At 37.8% G+C, this 14413-nt stretch overlaps 1 protein-coding gene across 3 annotated transcripts in view; it reads right to left on the reverse strand.

Annotated features, from left to right (window-relative positions):
• The window catches only part of HEPHL1 (hephaestin like 1), an 83193-nt gene that overhangs the window by 2099 nt on the left and 66681 nt on the right, over positions 1-14413 (reverse strand). For all 3 annotated transcript variants that reach the window (XM_003992613.6, XM_045038597.1, XR_006586199.1), the window contains exons 16-19: positions 7407-7629; positions 5699-5838; positions 770-932; positions 19-81 (exon numbers count right to left, since the gene is read on the reverse strand). In XM_003992613.6, the coding sequence (XP_003992662.1) occupies positions 19-81; positions 770-932; positions 5699-5838; positions 7407-7629 (589 nt within the window). The remainder of the gene's footprint in view (positions 1-18; positions 82-769; positions 933-5698; positions 5839-7406; positions 7630-14413) is intronic.

Consider the following 14413-nt stretch of genomic DNA (forward strand, 5'->3'; position numbering starts at 1 on the left):
CGGGGAGGGTATCATTACCGTTGGGGGGCACTGTGGACGCTGCTCCAGACGGAGACTTGGTGGAGTAAGGGATCCTGTTGTCTGCACAAAGAAGACAAGGTGATTGTTTTATAAACAACGGAAGTAGATTCTTTCCATGACGTGAGTTATTTCAAGAGTTATTTCATTGTACCAATGAGGATTTTATCCCATTTGTATCCGCAAGTCTTTCTGAAGTTCTCCCTTTTCTCCTTCACACCAGTGCACATGCTGTTCTTACCCCATCTACCTTTCAAGCTTCTGCCCACCCATTGAGACCCAGCTGAAGCATTACAGCCTCTAGAATGTTTGCTCATGCCCCCCCCAAACTACAAACCATTACCTCCTACTGCTGCCACTGAACCTGTCCTCCGTACTCTATTTTGGCATGTATCGCATTCTATTATAGTTACTATTTATTTATTTATTCATTTATTTATGAGAGACAGACAGAGTGCAAACGGGGGAGGGGCAGAGAGAGAGGAGACACAGAATCCGAAGCAGGCTTCAGGCTCTGAGCTGTCGGTGCAGAGCCCGAGGTGGGGCTGGAACTCACGATCTGTGAGATCATGACCTGAGCTGAAGTCAGATGCTTAACCGACTGAACCACCCAGGCACTCCTTGTAGTTACTATTTATATGTCTGTTTCTCTTACTTGACTCTGAGCTCTTGGGGGGTCTAGTGCCCCCTATTTTCAGGGCGTACAGGAAGCCCGGTGCTATCACCCATCATCACTGACAGAAAACAGTACCTATGTTCCGAAGGACCGTGTAAGTTGTTTCCATGCCAGCGTGGATGTGGTCAGACACATGACAGTGTAACAGCCACGTCCCTGGGTGATCTGCAAACAGCTCGATGGTTTGGAATGTCCCAGGAAAGAGATCATACACATCTTCTCGGTAAGATTTATCTATCTGTGGAAAGAAGGTAATAAAGATAAGAGCAGAGGGCAATAAAATTGAGAATAGAAAAATAATAGAGGTAAATCAAAGAAAGCAAAAGCTGGTTCTTGGAACAGGTCAGGAAGAGTGATAAACCTTGTGGTAACCATCCTCCACAACGGCCCCCAATGATCCCTCCGTCCTGATATCCATAACCTTTGTAGTCCCCTTCTACGGTGTGTGAGAGTCGGTCTGTGAGTCCAGCTGTGTGTGCCAGAAGTGATGGCATTCTACTTCCAAAAGATTTAGACCCTCTCTCTTGCTCCCTTCTCTTGGATCACTCAGCCTGGGGGAAGTCAGCTCCTGTGCCATACCCACGTGGTGAGGAACTGAAACCTTCAGTCAACAGCCCTGTGAGTGAATTTGGAAGTGGGTTCTCCAGTCCCAGTCAAACCTGATGACTGCAACTCCAGCCGACATCTTGATTGCAGCCTCATGAGAAATGCTGAATCAGGACCAACTAGTTAAACTATTCCCAGATTTCCGACCCGAAAAATTGTGAGTTAGTGTTTGTTGTTTTAGGCCACCAAGTTTTGGAGTAATTTGTTACACAGGAATAAAAAACGAATACAAACTCGTAGACAAACAGACCAAGAAAAAAAAGCCCACAGATTACAAATACTAGGAATGAAAGAGGGGGACATCACTAAGACCTTACAGACATTAAAAAGAATAATAAAGGAATATTATGAATAACTGTCTGTGATTCCACAACTTAGGTGGTATGAACAAATTCCTTAAGATGAAAACTGCCTCACGTCACTATTCAGATTATCTGTTAAAGAAACTGAAATTACATTAAGACTTTCCAACAAGTTAAAATTCCAGGTCCATATGGCTTCATTGGCAAATTCTGCCAAACATTTAAAGCAGAAATAATACCAATTCTAAACAAACTCTTCCAGAAAATAGAAGAGGATAGATCACTTCTAACTAATTTTATGAGGCCAGCATTATGCTGATACCCAAATCATACAAATACTTTACTAGAAGAGAAAGCTACAACCAATATTCTTCATGAAAATAAATGTAGGGGCGCCTGGGTGGCGCAGTCGGTTAAGCGTCCAACTTCAGCCAGGTCACGATCTCGCGGTCCGTGAGTTCGAGCCCCGCGTCAGGCTCTGGGCTGATGGCTCAGAGCCTGGAGCCTGTTTCCCATTCTGTGTCTCCCTCTCTCTCTGCCCCTCCCCTGTTCATGCTCTGTCTCTCTCTGTCCCAAAAATAAATAAACGTTGAAAATAAATGTAAAATCCTTTAAAAAAAAAAACACTAGCAACTCGAATCCAACAATATATAAAAAGGATAATGCATTATGACAATCCTGAGATTGAAAACTGTTTCAAAACTTGAAAATCAATCTATGTAAATCACCAATGCACTAAAGAAAAGAATTCACAGACTAAAGAAAAAAAATGTGACCATCTCAATAGATGCAGAAAAAGCATTTGATAGAATTTACCATCTGTTCATGATAAAAACCATCAGCAAACTAAGATTAGAAGGAAACTTCTTCCACTTGTTAATAGGATCTATTGGGGAAAAAAAACCTACAGATAACTTTATATTTAATGATGAATGACTGAATCCTTTCCCCCCATCACTAATCATATGCAACATTATCCTAGAGGTCCTAGCCAGTACAATAAGGGAAGAAAAGAAATAAAAAGTATACAAATGGAAAATAAAGAAATAAAACCATCTCTATTCACAGAAAAGAAGATTGTTTATGCAGGAAACCATCACCCCCAAATCTACAAAAAAGCTACTAGAACTATTTAGCAAAGTTGTAGGATACAAAGTCGATTATACAAAAATCAATTATATTTCTGTATATTGGCAATGAACAATGAAAAATTGAAATAAAGACAATACCACTTATACTATCACCAAAACCCATGATATCACTTAGGCAATAATCCAACAAAATATGTGCAAGATCTGTATGCTGAAACGACAAAACACTGAAGAAAGAAATCAAAGAAGATCTAAATAAATGGAGAGGTATGCCACGTTCACGAATTGGAAGACTCAATATTGTTAAGATATCAATTCTCAAGCCAATGTACAGCTTCAATGCAATTCCAATCAAAATTGCAGTGGGATTTTTAATAGAAATCAATAGGCCGTTTCTAAAATTTATATGGGAAGGCAAAGATCTAGAATAGCTAAAATAATCACCACCTGATTTCAAGACTGGCTATCATACTAATGTAATGAAGACAGGGTGGTATTCAAGAAAGGACAGAGACGTAGATCAATGTAACAGAATAGACAGTCCCCGAACACACCCACATATATACAATCGATATGAGTTTGACACAGTGGCCTTTTCTTTTTTTTTTTTTAATAATTTTTTTTCAACGTTTATTTATTTTTGGGACAGAGAGAGACAAAGCATGAACGGGGGAGGGGCAGAGAGAGAGGGAGACACAGAATCGGAAACAGGCTCCAGGCTCCGAGCCATCAGCCCAGAGCCTGACGCGGGGCTCGAACTTACGGACCGCGAGATCGTGACCTGGCTGAAGTCGGACGCTTAACCGACTGCGCCACCCAGGCGCCCCCACAGTGGCCTTTTCAATGAACGGTGATGGAATGACTGGATATCCATATACAAAAATTAAACCTTGACCGTATATGAACGTTAAAATGGATCAGAGGTCTAAATGTAAAGCCTAAAACTATAAAACTGCTAGAAGAAAATCCTCATAACCTTGAGTTAAGCAAAGACTTCCCAGATATGACACCAAAAGCATGATGCATAAAAGAAAAAAAATAAATTGTACTTCATCAGAATTAAGAATTTATGTTCTTTGGGGCACCTGGGTGGCTCAGTCGGTTAAGCGTCCAACTTGGGCTCAGGTCATGATCTGTTGGTTTGTGAGTTCGAGCCCTGCATTGGGCTCTGTGCTGACAACTGGGAGCCTACTTCTAATTCTGTCTCCCTCTCTCTGCCCCTCCTCTGCTTACACTCTCTTTCTCTTTCTCTCTCTCAAAAATAAATAAACATTAAAAAATAATAATTTATGTTCTTTGAAAGACAACATTAAGGAAATGAAAAGATAAGCCACAAACTGGGAGCAAATATTTGCAATTGCATAGTGGGTAAAGTATGTGTACGTATAAATCCCTCAAACTCAACGATAAGGAAACAAACAATGAAATTAAAAAATGGGCATAAAATGTGGACACTTCACCAAAGAAGGTTTACGGATGGCAGATGGTAAATAAGCCCATGAAAAGATGCTCAATATCATTAGCCATTAGGCAAATGTAAATAAAACACAATGAGATACCACTATTTACTTAATAGGATGGTGAAGAAAAAAATGAATAAAAATGGGAGACCCCAAGTACAGACATGGATATGGCACGGGTGATGCTCCCATACTTTTCTGGTGGGAATGCAAAGTGGCACTGCCTCTGTGGAAGTATTTTGGCAGTTTCTCATCAAGTTAAGTGTACACATATCACATGGTCTAGCAATCCAACTCCAAGGTATTATCTCACGGGAAATGAAACCTTAGGTTCACAGGAAGATACGTACACAAATATTTATAATGACTTTACTTGTAATGACCCCAACGCAGGAAAGACCCAAATGTCCCTAAATAGGGAAACGAATTAGCAAACCGCAGTATATTCATCCACTGGACTCCTACTCGACAATCAACTAGAACACAGTATTGATGCACATGAGACAGATGCAGTTCAAATGCCTACGCCAAGTGCGACAGGCCAGATTCAAAGTGCTATGGGTGGTATTTATATGACATTTCCGTGAAGGCAAAACGAGAGAGATGGAAATAAATCAGTCAGAAGTAGCTGGCTCCAGAAAATGCAACACGAACATTTTAGGGGGTGATGGAGACGTCCTATATTTTAAGATGACACTACTGTATGTACTTTCCAAAACAGGAACTTTTACTCAATGTAAATTATACTGAATTTTAAAAGTTTACAGACATAATACAAAATAATTGCAATTTTATTGAATTCTATAATTTTTACATTTTTTTACAATTTTTACAATTTTATTGTAAATTTTTACAATTTTTTCGAATTTTTACAATTTTTACAATTTTATTGAATTCTATAAATGTTCATACATTTTTTAACATGTGAGTTGAAAAAGCCAAATTCTGAAAAGCAGGATAGCCATTTAAGATGTAAAACTGTAATCACTGTAGACTAATACTGGGTATCTTAAACTATGTTAAATAAATATACAGAGGGGAAAAATAGATGTTTTACTAAATATACTATTTATTCCTTCCTGTATAACTAGAAAAGGACCAATGCAGTTACTTCCACAGATTAGATGTGATGATTCTTTTCTATTCTATTTCCTTATAGATTTCACTAAGCACTTGGGATAACTTACTTATTTATTTATTTGTGTGTTTGTTTATTTTTGAGAGAGAGTGGGGGGGCACACGTGAGCAAGGGGCAGAGAGACAGAGAGACTCCCATGAGGGGCAGAGAGAGAGAAATTGCTGGGTGGGGGGCTAGAGAGAGAAAGGGAAGTGAAGCTCAAGCTTACCCAAAGCAGGACTCCTGCTTACCTTGAGCTCACCCAATGTGGGGCTCGAGCTCACCCAATGACGGGCTCACATTATTCTGTTCCAATCTCTAATATGAACCTCACAAGCCTTAGTGCCAAATAACTCTCTTTGTTCACAGTGAAAAATTGAATCTTTTAGTTCAAAAAGTCTTCCCCAAAGCATATTCCTTATACTTACTTTGAAAAGAAAGCTCTCAGCATGATAATGGATGGTATGTATGTCCACTTCATTTCCTAGTCCCAACAAATACCAGTTTGTCATTGTATCTTCATTCATGATTAGACCATGGAGATTCCCAAAAATCTTTCCATTGATAGCTAGGAAGGTGAAAAACAAAATAGCCTTCAATTAGTGGTCAGTACTTAATCTGGTTTTAGAAATGGTTCAAGATCTTTAGGTTACCGATATTTTCATCTACCTGATAAACATGTCCCCACCATTCTAGACCCAAAACTCAGATTACCAAGAAATCCTTATAGAAGAGAGACAGAAAAGGGAAGTAGTAGTTAATTTTTAAAAGCTACGTCTTGGGTAGCAATGTGTGCTGTTTGGTTGCTTGTTTGTTTGGCATATTCTCTTTATGGAGAGGGTTAGAGGCTCATTTGTGAGGCAGCCATTACTTAGTCTATAGATGAGTGAACTAAAGCACAGAGAATCAAGTTTATATAAATCAAAATTGAATGAATTAAGAGCCATTTCTTTAATACTCCGCTTTCTGAGAACGAGTTTAGGGCAAGTTCCTAAGAATACCTGAATTTCCAAAAGAAGGAAAGCTCCACATGGGCTGAGCCCATGACCTAACAATGACCAAAGCAAACTCAAGCTGGATTGACATGATGGAAACTCTCACTCTTTCTACTAACTTTTTATTCTGTGCACCATGGCACAACCAAATGAGTTACATTTATTAAAAATAGAGAGCATACTAAGAAATTTTGGGGAAAGGGAAGCAAAACTATAGGAGAAAGAGTAGCCGAATCAGAAATCAGCCTACTATATTCTAATCAATGTTATCAATGAACTGGTTTTGTGATCTCAGGCCAGCCCTCTTTTTGTATACGTTTGGTCAGAGGTAGATCTTGGACAGAGAGTGTGGATGTATCAACATATTACTCTCTTAAAAAACAAACAAACAAAAAAACAACGAAACTACTGGGGCACCTGGGTGGCTCAGTTGGTTAAGCATCTGACTTCAGCTCAGGTCATGATTTTGCAGTTCGTGAGTTCTGTGCTGACAGCTCAGAGCCTGGAACCTGCTTCAGATTGTCTCCCTCTCTCTCTGCCCCTCCTCCACTTGCGTTCTGTCTCTTTCTCTCTCCCTCTCCCTCTCCCTCTCCCTCCCTCTCTCGAAAGAAAGAAAGAAAGAAAGAAAGAAAGAAAGAAAGAAAGAAAGAATGAAAGAAAGAAAGAAAGAAAGAAAGAAAGAAAGAAACATTAAAAAAAACACCTTAAATTACATAGAATTAAATAAATAACATAGACACTTTAAAACAGAAACTTGATCATGGTGCTTCATGTCCCAGCAACAGTTAAACCACACCCTTAAATTTGATTAGCTAGATGTCATTGTGTATTCTTATAGAAATACACCAATAAGTGATGATTCATTTTTTAAGAATTACTTTATAGGCTTATAGTTTAGGGAGTCCAGCCTTCAGAGACAGAGCTCCCTAAACAACTGGTCCAGAGTCTCACTGGACCTTGCTGGCAATCAACCAATGGCTTAGTTCATTCCCTCTGAAGGAAAGTTTTGGAGGACTTTCCTCAGTCTAGGTGCCCCTGGGAATGGGAAAGGTTCAGAGAAGGAGGCTGGGGACTTCCTACAGTTATAGGAATTTCTATGAGTTTATCTCAGCAAGGGTTTCTTTTTAAACCTCTGGTGTACCATGCATTTTGTTGCTCTCTTCAAAATCGTCGGTGTGCTTAAAATCTCGTGGATCTTTATTGAGATACTTCTTAATATTGTCATCCAGATACCAGGATTCATTCTCATTAAATACCAAAAACAGGAGAGCAAATTCATAATCAACATCGCTTCTTCTTCCCTTTTCATTCAATACCCCTTCTCTGCAAATAATCAGAGGACCCATCAAACCGCTATACGTATCCTGAAAGAAAAATAAACTGAATTAGAAGAGCCTTTACATAGTTTAATAATACAGATTGCATGCTTGTACGAGAGTCATTGTGAAAAGACTATTGGCCACAAAATAAGTATTAAGAAGCCTTGAGTGTTCCTAAAGATGAACTACAGAGTGACCTCTTTGAGGGCTGAGGCTGTGTCCTTCCATCATCACTGAGTCTCCAGAGTATAGTCCGGTGTCTAGTACATAGAAGATACTCAAATATTTGTTGAATAAATTAATTCTTATTTTTATTTTCTTGTTTGCTTTTCAAGTGAGACTACATGCAGATGCTTATATTCCATTTTCTATGGGTAAAAGTGAACAGGATAATTAGAAAATTATATGGGACCATGGATGACCTCCACGTCAAATTGTTCAGCCCCTAAGCTTTCTTTTGAACGAAAACTCCCACATGTCCAACTTCCTATTTAGATATTCCATCTGGATGTACTTCCTGCAAGAATTCAATCTGCTGAGCATTTTTATGGTGGATTTTATTATTTCCCTCAGACCATTTCCTTCTCTGGAACTCTCTATTTCTGTTGACAGCACTATGCTATTTCCTGTCATTTAAGTCAGAAAACTTCATTTCAGTGTTTAATTCTTACTTCTTTCTCACGTTGTCCCATCTCGCTTGCTGTCGAATCTTATGTTTCTTCTCCCTTCACAATGCTTCTCCTTTCTGTGACTTTCTTTCCATTCCATCTGCCATCCATCTAGTGTAGGATCTTAATGCGTCACCCTGGATTAGAAATCAGTTCCTCTGTGGTCTCTGGCTCACCTCACCTGCTGCCTATCTTTTTGAGCACCATCAGCTTCCTCTCATCACCCCCATATCTACCAGTCATCAGTGATTTTCCCATGATATTCCTACTGCATAAAATACAAATCCTTGACAGGGCTGTAAGCCCCTCATGTGCTCCACCAATGGATTTTTCTATTTTATAATCCCCAAACTGCTTTCCTTTCCTACCTTACATGATAGCCAATAGGATGCTCAACATTTTCCAAACATACCTTTTATTTTCCTATTTTCAACTTTGCTCATAATGTTCTCTCTTCTTAGACTCCCTTTCCAATGTCTCCTATATAGCTCTGTACTCCTACTGAACTCATCAGATTCCGAGTTGTATTATAATTATGGGTGTGCACATGTATTATTTTCCCCAAAGATGATAAATTCCTTCAAGATAAGAATATTTGCATCCTTCACAGAACTTGGTAGGTCCATTTGCACATTACGAGTGCTCAATAAATATTTATCAGGATGCACAAAGGAATAAACAAATGTGGGTTTCCCATATTCCCATAATTCCATATTATCCCATAATATTCCCATATTCCCATAATTCCAATATATAACTTTATTTTTTAAAATGTCTTGTATTTCTCTCCTGAACTCTTGCACTGTCCAGTACAACTCAAGGATGCTAATGCAGCCATCGAGTATTTTAGAGGAAGGTTAGATAATCTTTCACCTTTTTTAAATAATGGGCAATGCTTCATTATATGTCAGATACGCCTTTAGTTTGGATTTTGACTTGCGACCTAAAGTTCGAGACTAGTTGTTTTATATATACATATTTGACTTGAGTTCAATATTGAATCTTTACTTTATTTATTATTCAAATAGTTTATAGTTTTGGTTATTATGTTTGGAGTGTGCTTTCCTTCCTGAGTCCAGATAATAACATGGTAATGCCTTAAAAATGGTAGATTTCACACATCAAAATCCGTGACATAAACTCCATTAATACATATTTTTATTTCATAGTTATCTATTTACATATTCTCTTTTGCTTCCAGCTACCTTGTAAGTTCTAAATTTGGCAACTGAAACGTTGGGATTTCGTGTGTGTGTGTGTGTGTGTGTGTGTGTGCGTGTGTGTGTGTGACCTATATTTTAGATAAGGGTTGGCAAACTTTTTTTGGTAAAGCACCAGATGGTAAATACTTTTTACTTTGTTGGCCATACTGTTTCAGTCACAGCCACTGTTAACAGAGACAATAGGCTCCAAATGGAATCACTTGTGCTAAGCCCATACAATTTCAACCTCTCCCAGGAGTGGAATCTTAATCTGGAATGACATGGTCATCACTAGTGAGGTAATCTGCCTCATAGACTTCTGCCATCCCCCCTAAATGAAGGTGACCTTGACACAAACAATCCACTCTTTACTAGAAACCTCTTTATCCCACCCCCCTCTGCCTATGAAAGTTATTTTGTGCAGCTCTTTGGCGCTCTCTTCTATCTGCCAGATGGGATGCTGCTTGATTCGTGAGACACTGAATAAAGCTAATAGGAACTCTAAAATGTAGTCAATTGAGTTTTGTTTTTTAAGAGCATTGGTAGCCATGATGGAATCCAAAGTACATTCCTAATGGCATCAGGGACAATGAGAAACACATGCAAACCCTTTGAATTCTGTCTTTATTGCCGTTTCTGAGGACTGTAGGAAAGTTTTTCGTGGTTCTGAGTTCCACTCTCTTTGTGTCAAGTTCCCAATCTAATTAGCTTTGTACAGTGCCCCATATGATTGGAATCTCCAGCCCTTGGTTCAGTCCCCAAATTCCACATTTGTAATTGCTGATGGTTATTGGCTGGAATCAGACTGGATCCAACTTAAAAACCGCACAGTGTCCAAAATACAATTTTGTTTTACTTGCTTTGTGTAGGTAAAGTCTGTTACTAATGGAAAATTGGAAGCCAAAAGCTACAAAATTGGTGGGCACGGGTTGAGCACATAAAAGCCGTTACAACATCTGTTACCTAACTCTAAGACTCCTGTGGTAGGATAAGTTGGTCATGCAATGGGTTAGATTGACACTAGGTCACTCACCAACTTAAGAAAATGTCTGTGCACAAAGGTACTCTGTAAAACACCACATAATCCCCAACCCAGTGGCGCATCCCCCATAGGTATTAGTTTGGCTCCAAGAGACCCAAAAGCTTAGCTTAAAAAAAATGGGGTCCTCAAATTCCAAAGAGTTGAGCATGCCACCTTCTGGCACACCTGCTTATTTTATGTCTTAGAACTATTTCCCAGAAACTATAAATATTAACAAAATGGCAAAATCTAACTAAAGACAACCTAGAATTATAATGGCCATTATGGGGAACATTCCAATGAGACAAAATAATTTATTTAAGAAGTTCACTTAAAAACAAGGGTTTCCAAATCAAGCAAACAGAAAGGGATACTTATTTTATTTGGTGTGTAAAAGCTTCCAAAAGGCTTTAAGATTCCAAAATAGCTTCATTAAAATTTCCCTTGCAAGGGGCACCTGGGTGGCTCAATTGCTTAAGTGTCTGACTTCAGCTCAGATCATGATCTCATGGTTTGTGAGCTCAAGTCCTGCACTGGGCTCTGTGCTGACAGCTCGGAGCCTGGAACCTGCTTTGAATTCTCTCTCTCTCTCTCTCTCTCTCTCTCTCTCTCTCTCTCTCAAAAATAAAGAAAACATTAAAAAAATTTTCCTTGCAAAAGGCCAATGAAAAAACAAAGATGCAAAAGGTATCTAAAACAATACCTAGGCCTTCCTCATTATACCCTCCGAGGGGTCCATCACCAAAACACTGGCCCAGAAATTGAGGTCTATTAGTAAACAAGTTTTATGCCATGTTAACAAATTTACTATGTGGAAGAATATATTGCTACAAATTATGAAATGTATTTTATTTTATTATTTTTTTAATATGAAATTTATTGTCAAATTGGTTTCTGGGTGTCGTATGAAATGTATTTTAAATTTGCCAAACCACAAAATACCAACGTAAAAGCTAACAATTATTTACTTTTTTATTTTCACTAGAAATTAAGGTGTTTAATGTTTAAAAATTCAATATACGTAAGCTACTAGAAACAATAAAGGCAACAACTCTGTTCACAAGGAAACTAGGCTGTGTGCTTTTGGTAAAAGAAGATATGAGAAATGGAGATGCATTTTCGTTGAGGGAAAGGAAACTAATTTTTTCCTAAAGCGAGGCTGGTTATTTCAAAATAAGGAAGAGAAAAAACAAAGGACAAAATTTGGATTTGAAAAAGGAAGTTGTAGAAGGTTTGTAAAACGGAATCTTGGGAAGGAAATTTTATGTGAGTCAAGCTGGCTAAGACTAATAAACTTGGTAAAAAAAATTTTAATATCAAAAGTATACTGATATATGGATAATGCTGGCCTTGTAGAATGAACTTGGAAGTTTTCCTTCCTCTTCTATTTTTGGAATAGTTTAAGAAAAATACATATTAAATCTTTAAATGTATCATTTAACTCACCTGTGAAGCCATCTGGTCCTGGACTTTTGTTACTTGGGAGTTTTTTGATTACCAATTAAATTTCATTACTAGTAATTGGTCTGTTAAATTTTTCCATTTTTTCCTGATTCAGTTTTGAAAGGTTTTGTCTTTCTAGGAATTTATCCATTTCTTCTAGGTTGTCCAATTTGTTGGCATATAATTTTTTATGGTATTCTCCCTATGTATTTCTGTGTATTCTCCCTTTGTATTTCTGTGGTATTAGGTGTTATTTCCCCTTTTTCATTTCGGATTTTATTTGAGTCCTCTCTCTTTTTTTTCTTCTTAATGTGTCTGACTAAAGTTTTATCAATCTTGTTGATCTTTTCAAAGAACTAGCTCCAGGTTTCATTGATCTTTTCTATTGTTTTGTGTGTGTGTGTGTGTGTGTGTGTGTGTGTGTTTATCTCACTTACTTCTGCTTTGATCTTTATTATTTTCTTTATTCTACTAGTGTTGGGCTTTGTTTGTTCTTCTTTTTCTAGCTCGTTTAGGTGTAAGGTTAGATTATTTCAGATATTTCTTATTTCTTGAGGTATTGCTATAAACTTCCTGTTAAAAACTTGTATGGCTACATTTCAAAGATTTGTTTAACCTTATAGGGCTTCCCAGGTATGTAACTGTTTTCTTTTCTCTTGCTGCTTTTAAAATTCTCTCTCTATCATTACTTTTTGCCATTTTAATTATTATATGTCTTGGTGTGGACCTCCTTGGGTTAATCTTATCAGAGGCCCTCTGTGCTTCCTGGTTCAGGATGTCTGTTTCCTTTCCAGATTAGGGAAGTTTTCAGCTATTATTTCTTCCAATAAGTTTTCTCCTCCCCTTTTTCTTCTTTGGGATCCCTAAAATGTGAATGGTATTATGCTTGATGTTGTCGCCGAGGTCCCTTAACCTATCCTCATTTTTTATTATTCTATTTGATTTATTTTATTTTTCTGCTTGATTGCTTTCCATTACCCTGTCTTCCAGATCACTAATCCATTCTTCTGCATCTTGTAATCTGCTGTTGATTCTCTGTAGTGTATTTCTTTTTATTTAAGTTATTGAATTTTTCATGTCTGACTGGTTCATTTTTGTATTTTCTATCTCTTTGTTGAAGTGTTCATTGAGTTCATCCACTCTTAAGCCCAGTATCTTTATGACCATTGGTTTGAATTCTTTATTAAGCATGTCGTTTATCTCCATTTCATTTAGCTCTTTTGCTATGATTGTGTCTTATTCTTTCATTTGGGACCTATTCCTCTGTCCCTTCACGTTGTCTAACTCTCTGTGTTTCTATGTAATGGAGAGGTCAACCACATCTCCTGCTCTTGAAAATGGTGGCCTCTGTAAAAGATGTACCGTAATGCCCTGTAACACGTTGTCCTCCCGTCACCAGAACCATGTGATACAGGGATGTTTCGTATGTGAGTTGTGTGCTTCCTATTGTGGCAGAGACATGTTTGCTTTCAGTGCAGTGAGCTGCAATGACCTGCTGTGGATGTACAGGGCAGGGTTTGGTCCCTAGGCTATTGAGGGGCCTGTCTGAGACTGCCATGGGCTTGCAGGTGGGCAAGGTCAATATGTCACCCTGATACCAAAACCACACAAAGACACTACCAAACCACACCAAAACAAAACAAAGTCCCAAAGCCACAGGCCAATATCTATGATGAACATAGATACCAAAATCCTCAACAACATATTAGCAAACAGAATTCAACAGTACACTTAAAATCATTCCCCACAATCAAGCGGGATTTATTCCAGGGATACAAGGGTAATTCGATATTTGAAATCAATGTGATACATCATATTACAAGAGAAAGGATAAAAACCATACGATCATCTCAACAGATGGAGAAAAGCATTTGATAAGATACAACGTTCATTTTTGATAAAAACTCTCAACAAAGCGATTTTACGTATCTCAACATAATAAAGGTGATATATGAAAAACCCACAGCTAACATTATCCCTAATAGTGAAAAATGGAGAGTTTTCACTTAAGATCAGGAACAAAACAAAAATATCCACTCTAACCACTTCTATTCAACATAGTACCAGATCCTAGCCATAGAAATAAGGTGAGTAATCTATATATAGGAAACCTTAAAGACTCCACCAAAGAACTATTAGAACTGATAAATGAATTCAGCAAAATTGCAGAATATGAAATTAACATACAGAAATCTGTTGCATTTCTACACTAATAATGAAGTAGCAGAAAGAGAAATTGAGAAAACAATTCCATCTGCAATTGCACCAAAAAGAGTAAAATACTTAAGAATAAACCTAAGGAAGTTAAGATCTGTACTCTGAAAACTATAAAACATTGACAAAAGAAACTGAATATGACACAAACAAGGGGAAAGATATTCCATGCTCGTGGGTTGGAGGAACAAATATTGTTAAAATGTCCATATTACCCAAAGCAATCTACAGATTCAGTGCAATCACTATCAAAATACCAACAGCATTTTTTACAGAACTAG

Source organism: Felis catus, chromosome D1 (genome assembly GCF_018350175.1).
Source record: "Felis catus isolate Fca126 chromosome D1, F.catus_Fca126_mat1.0, whole genome shotgun sequence".
Taxonomy (NCBI): domain Eukaryota; kingdom Metazoa; phylum Chordata; class Mammalia; order Carnivora; family Felidae; genus Felis; species Felis catus.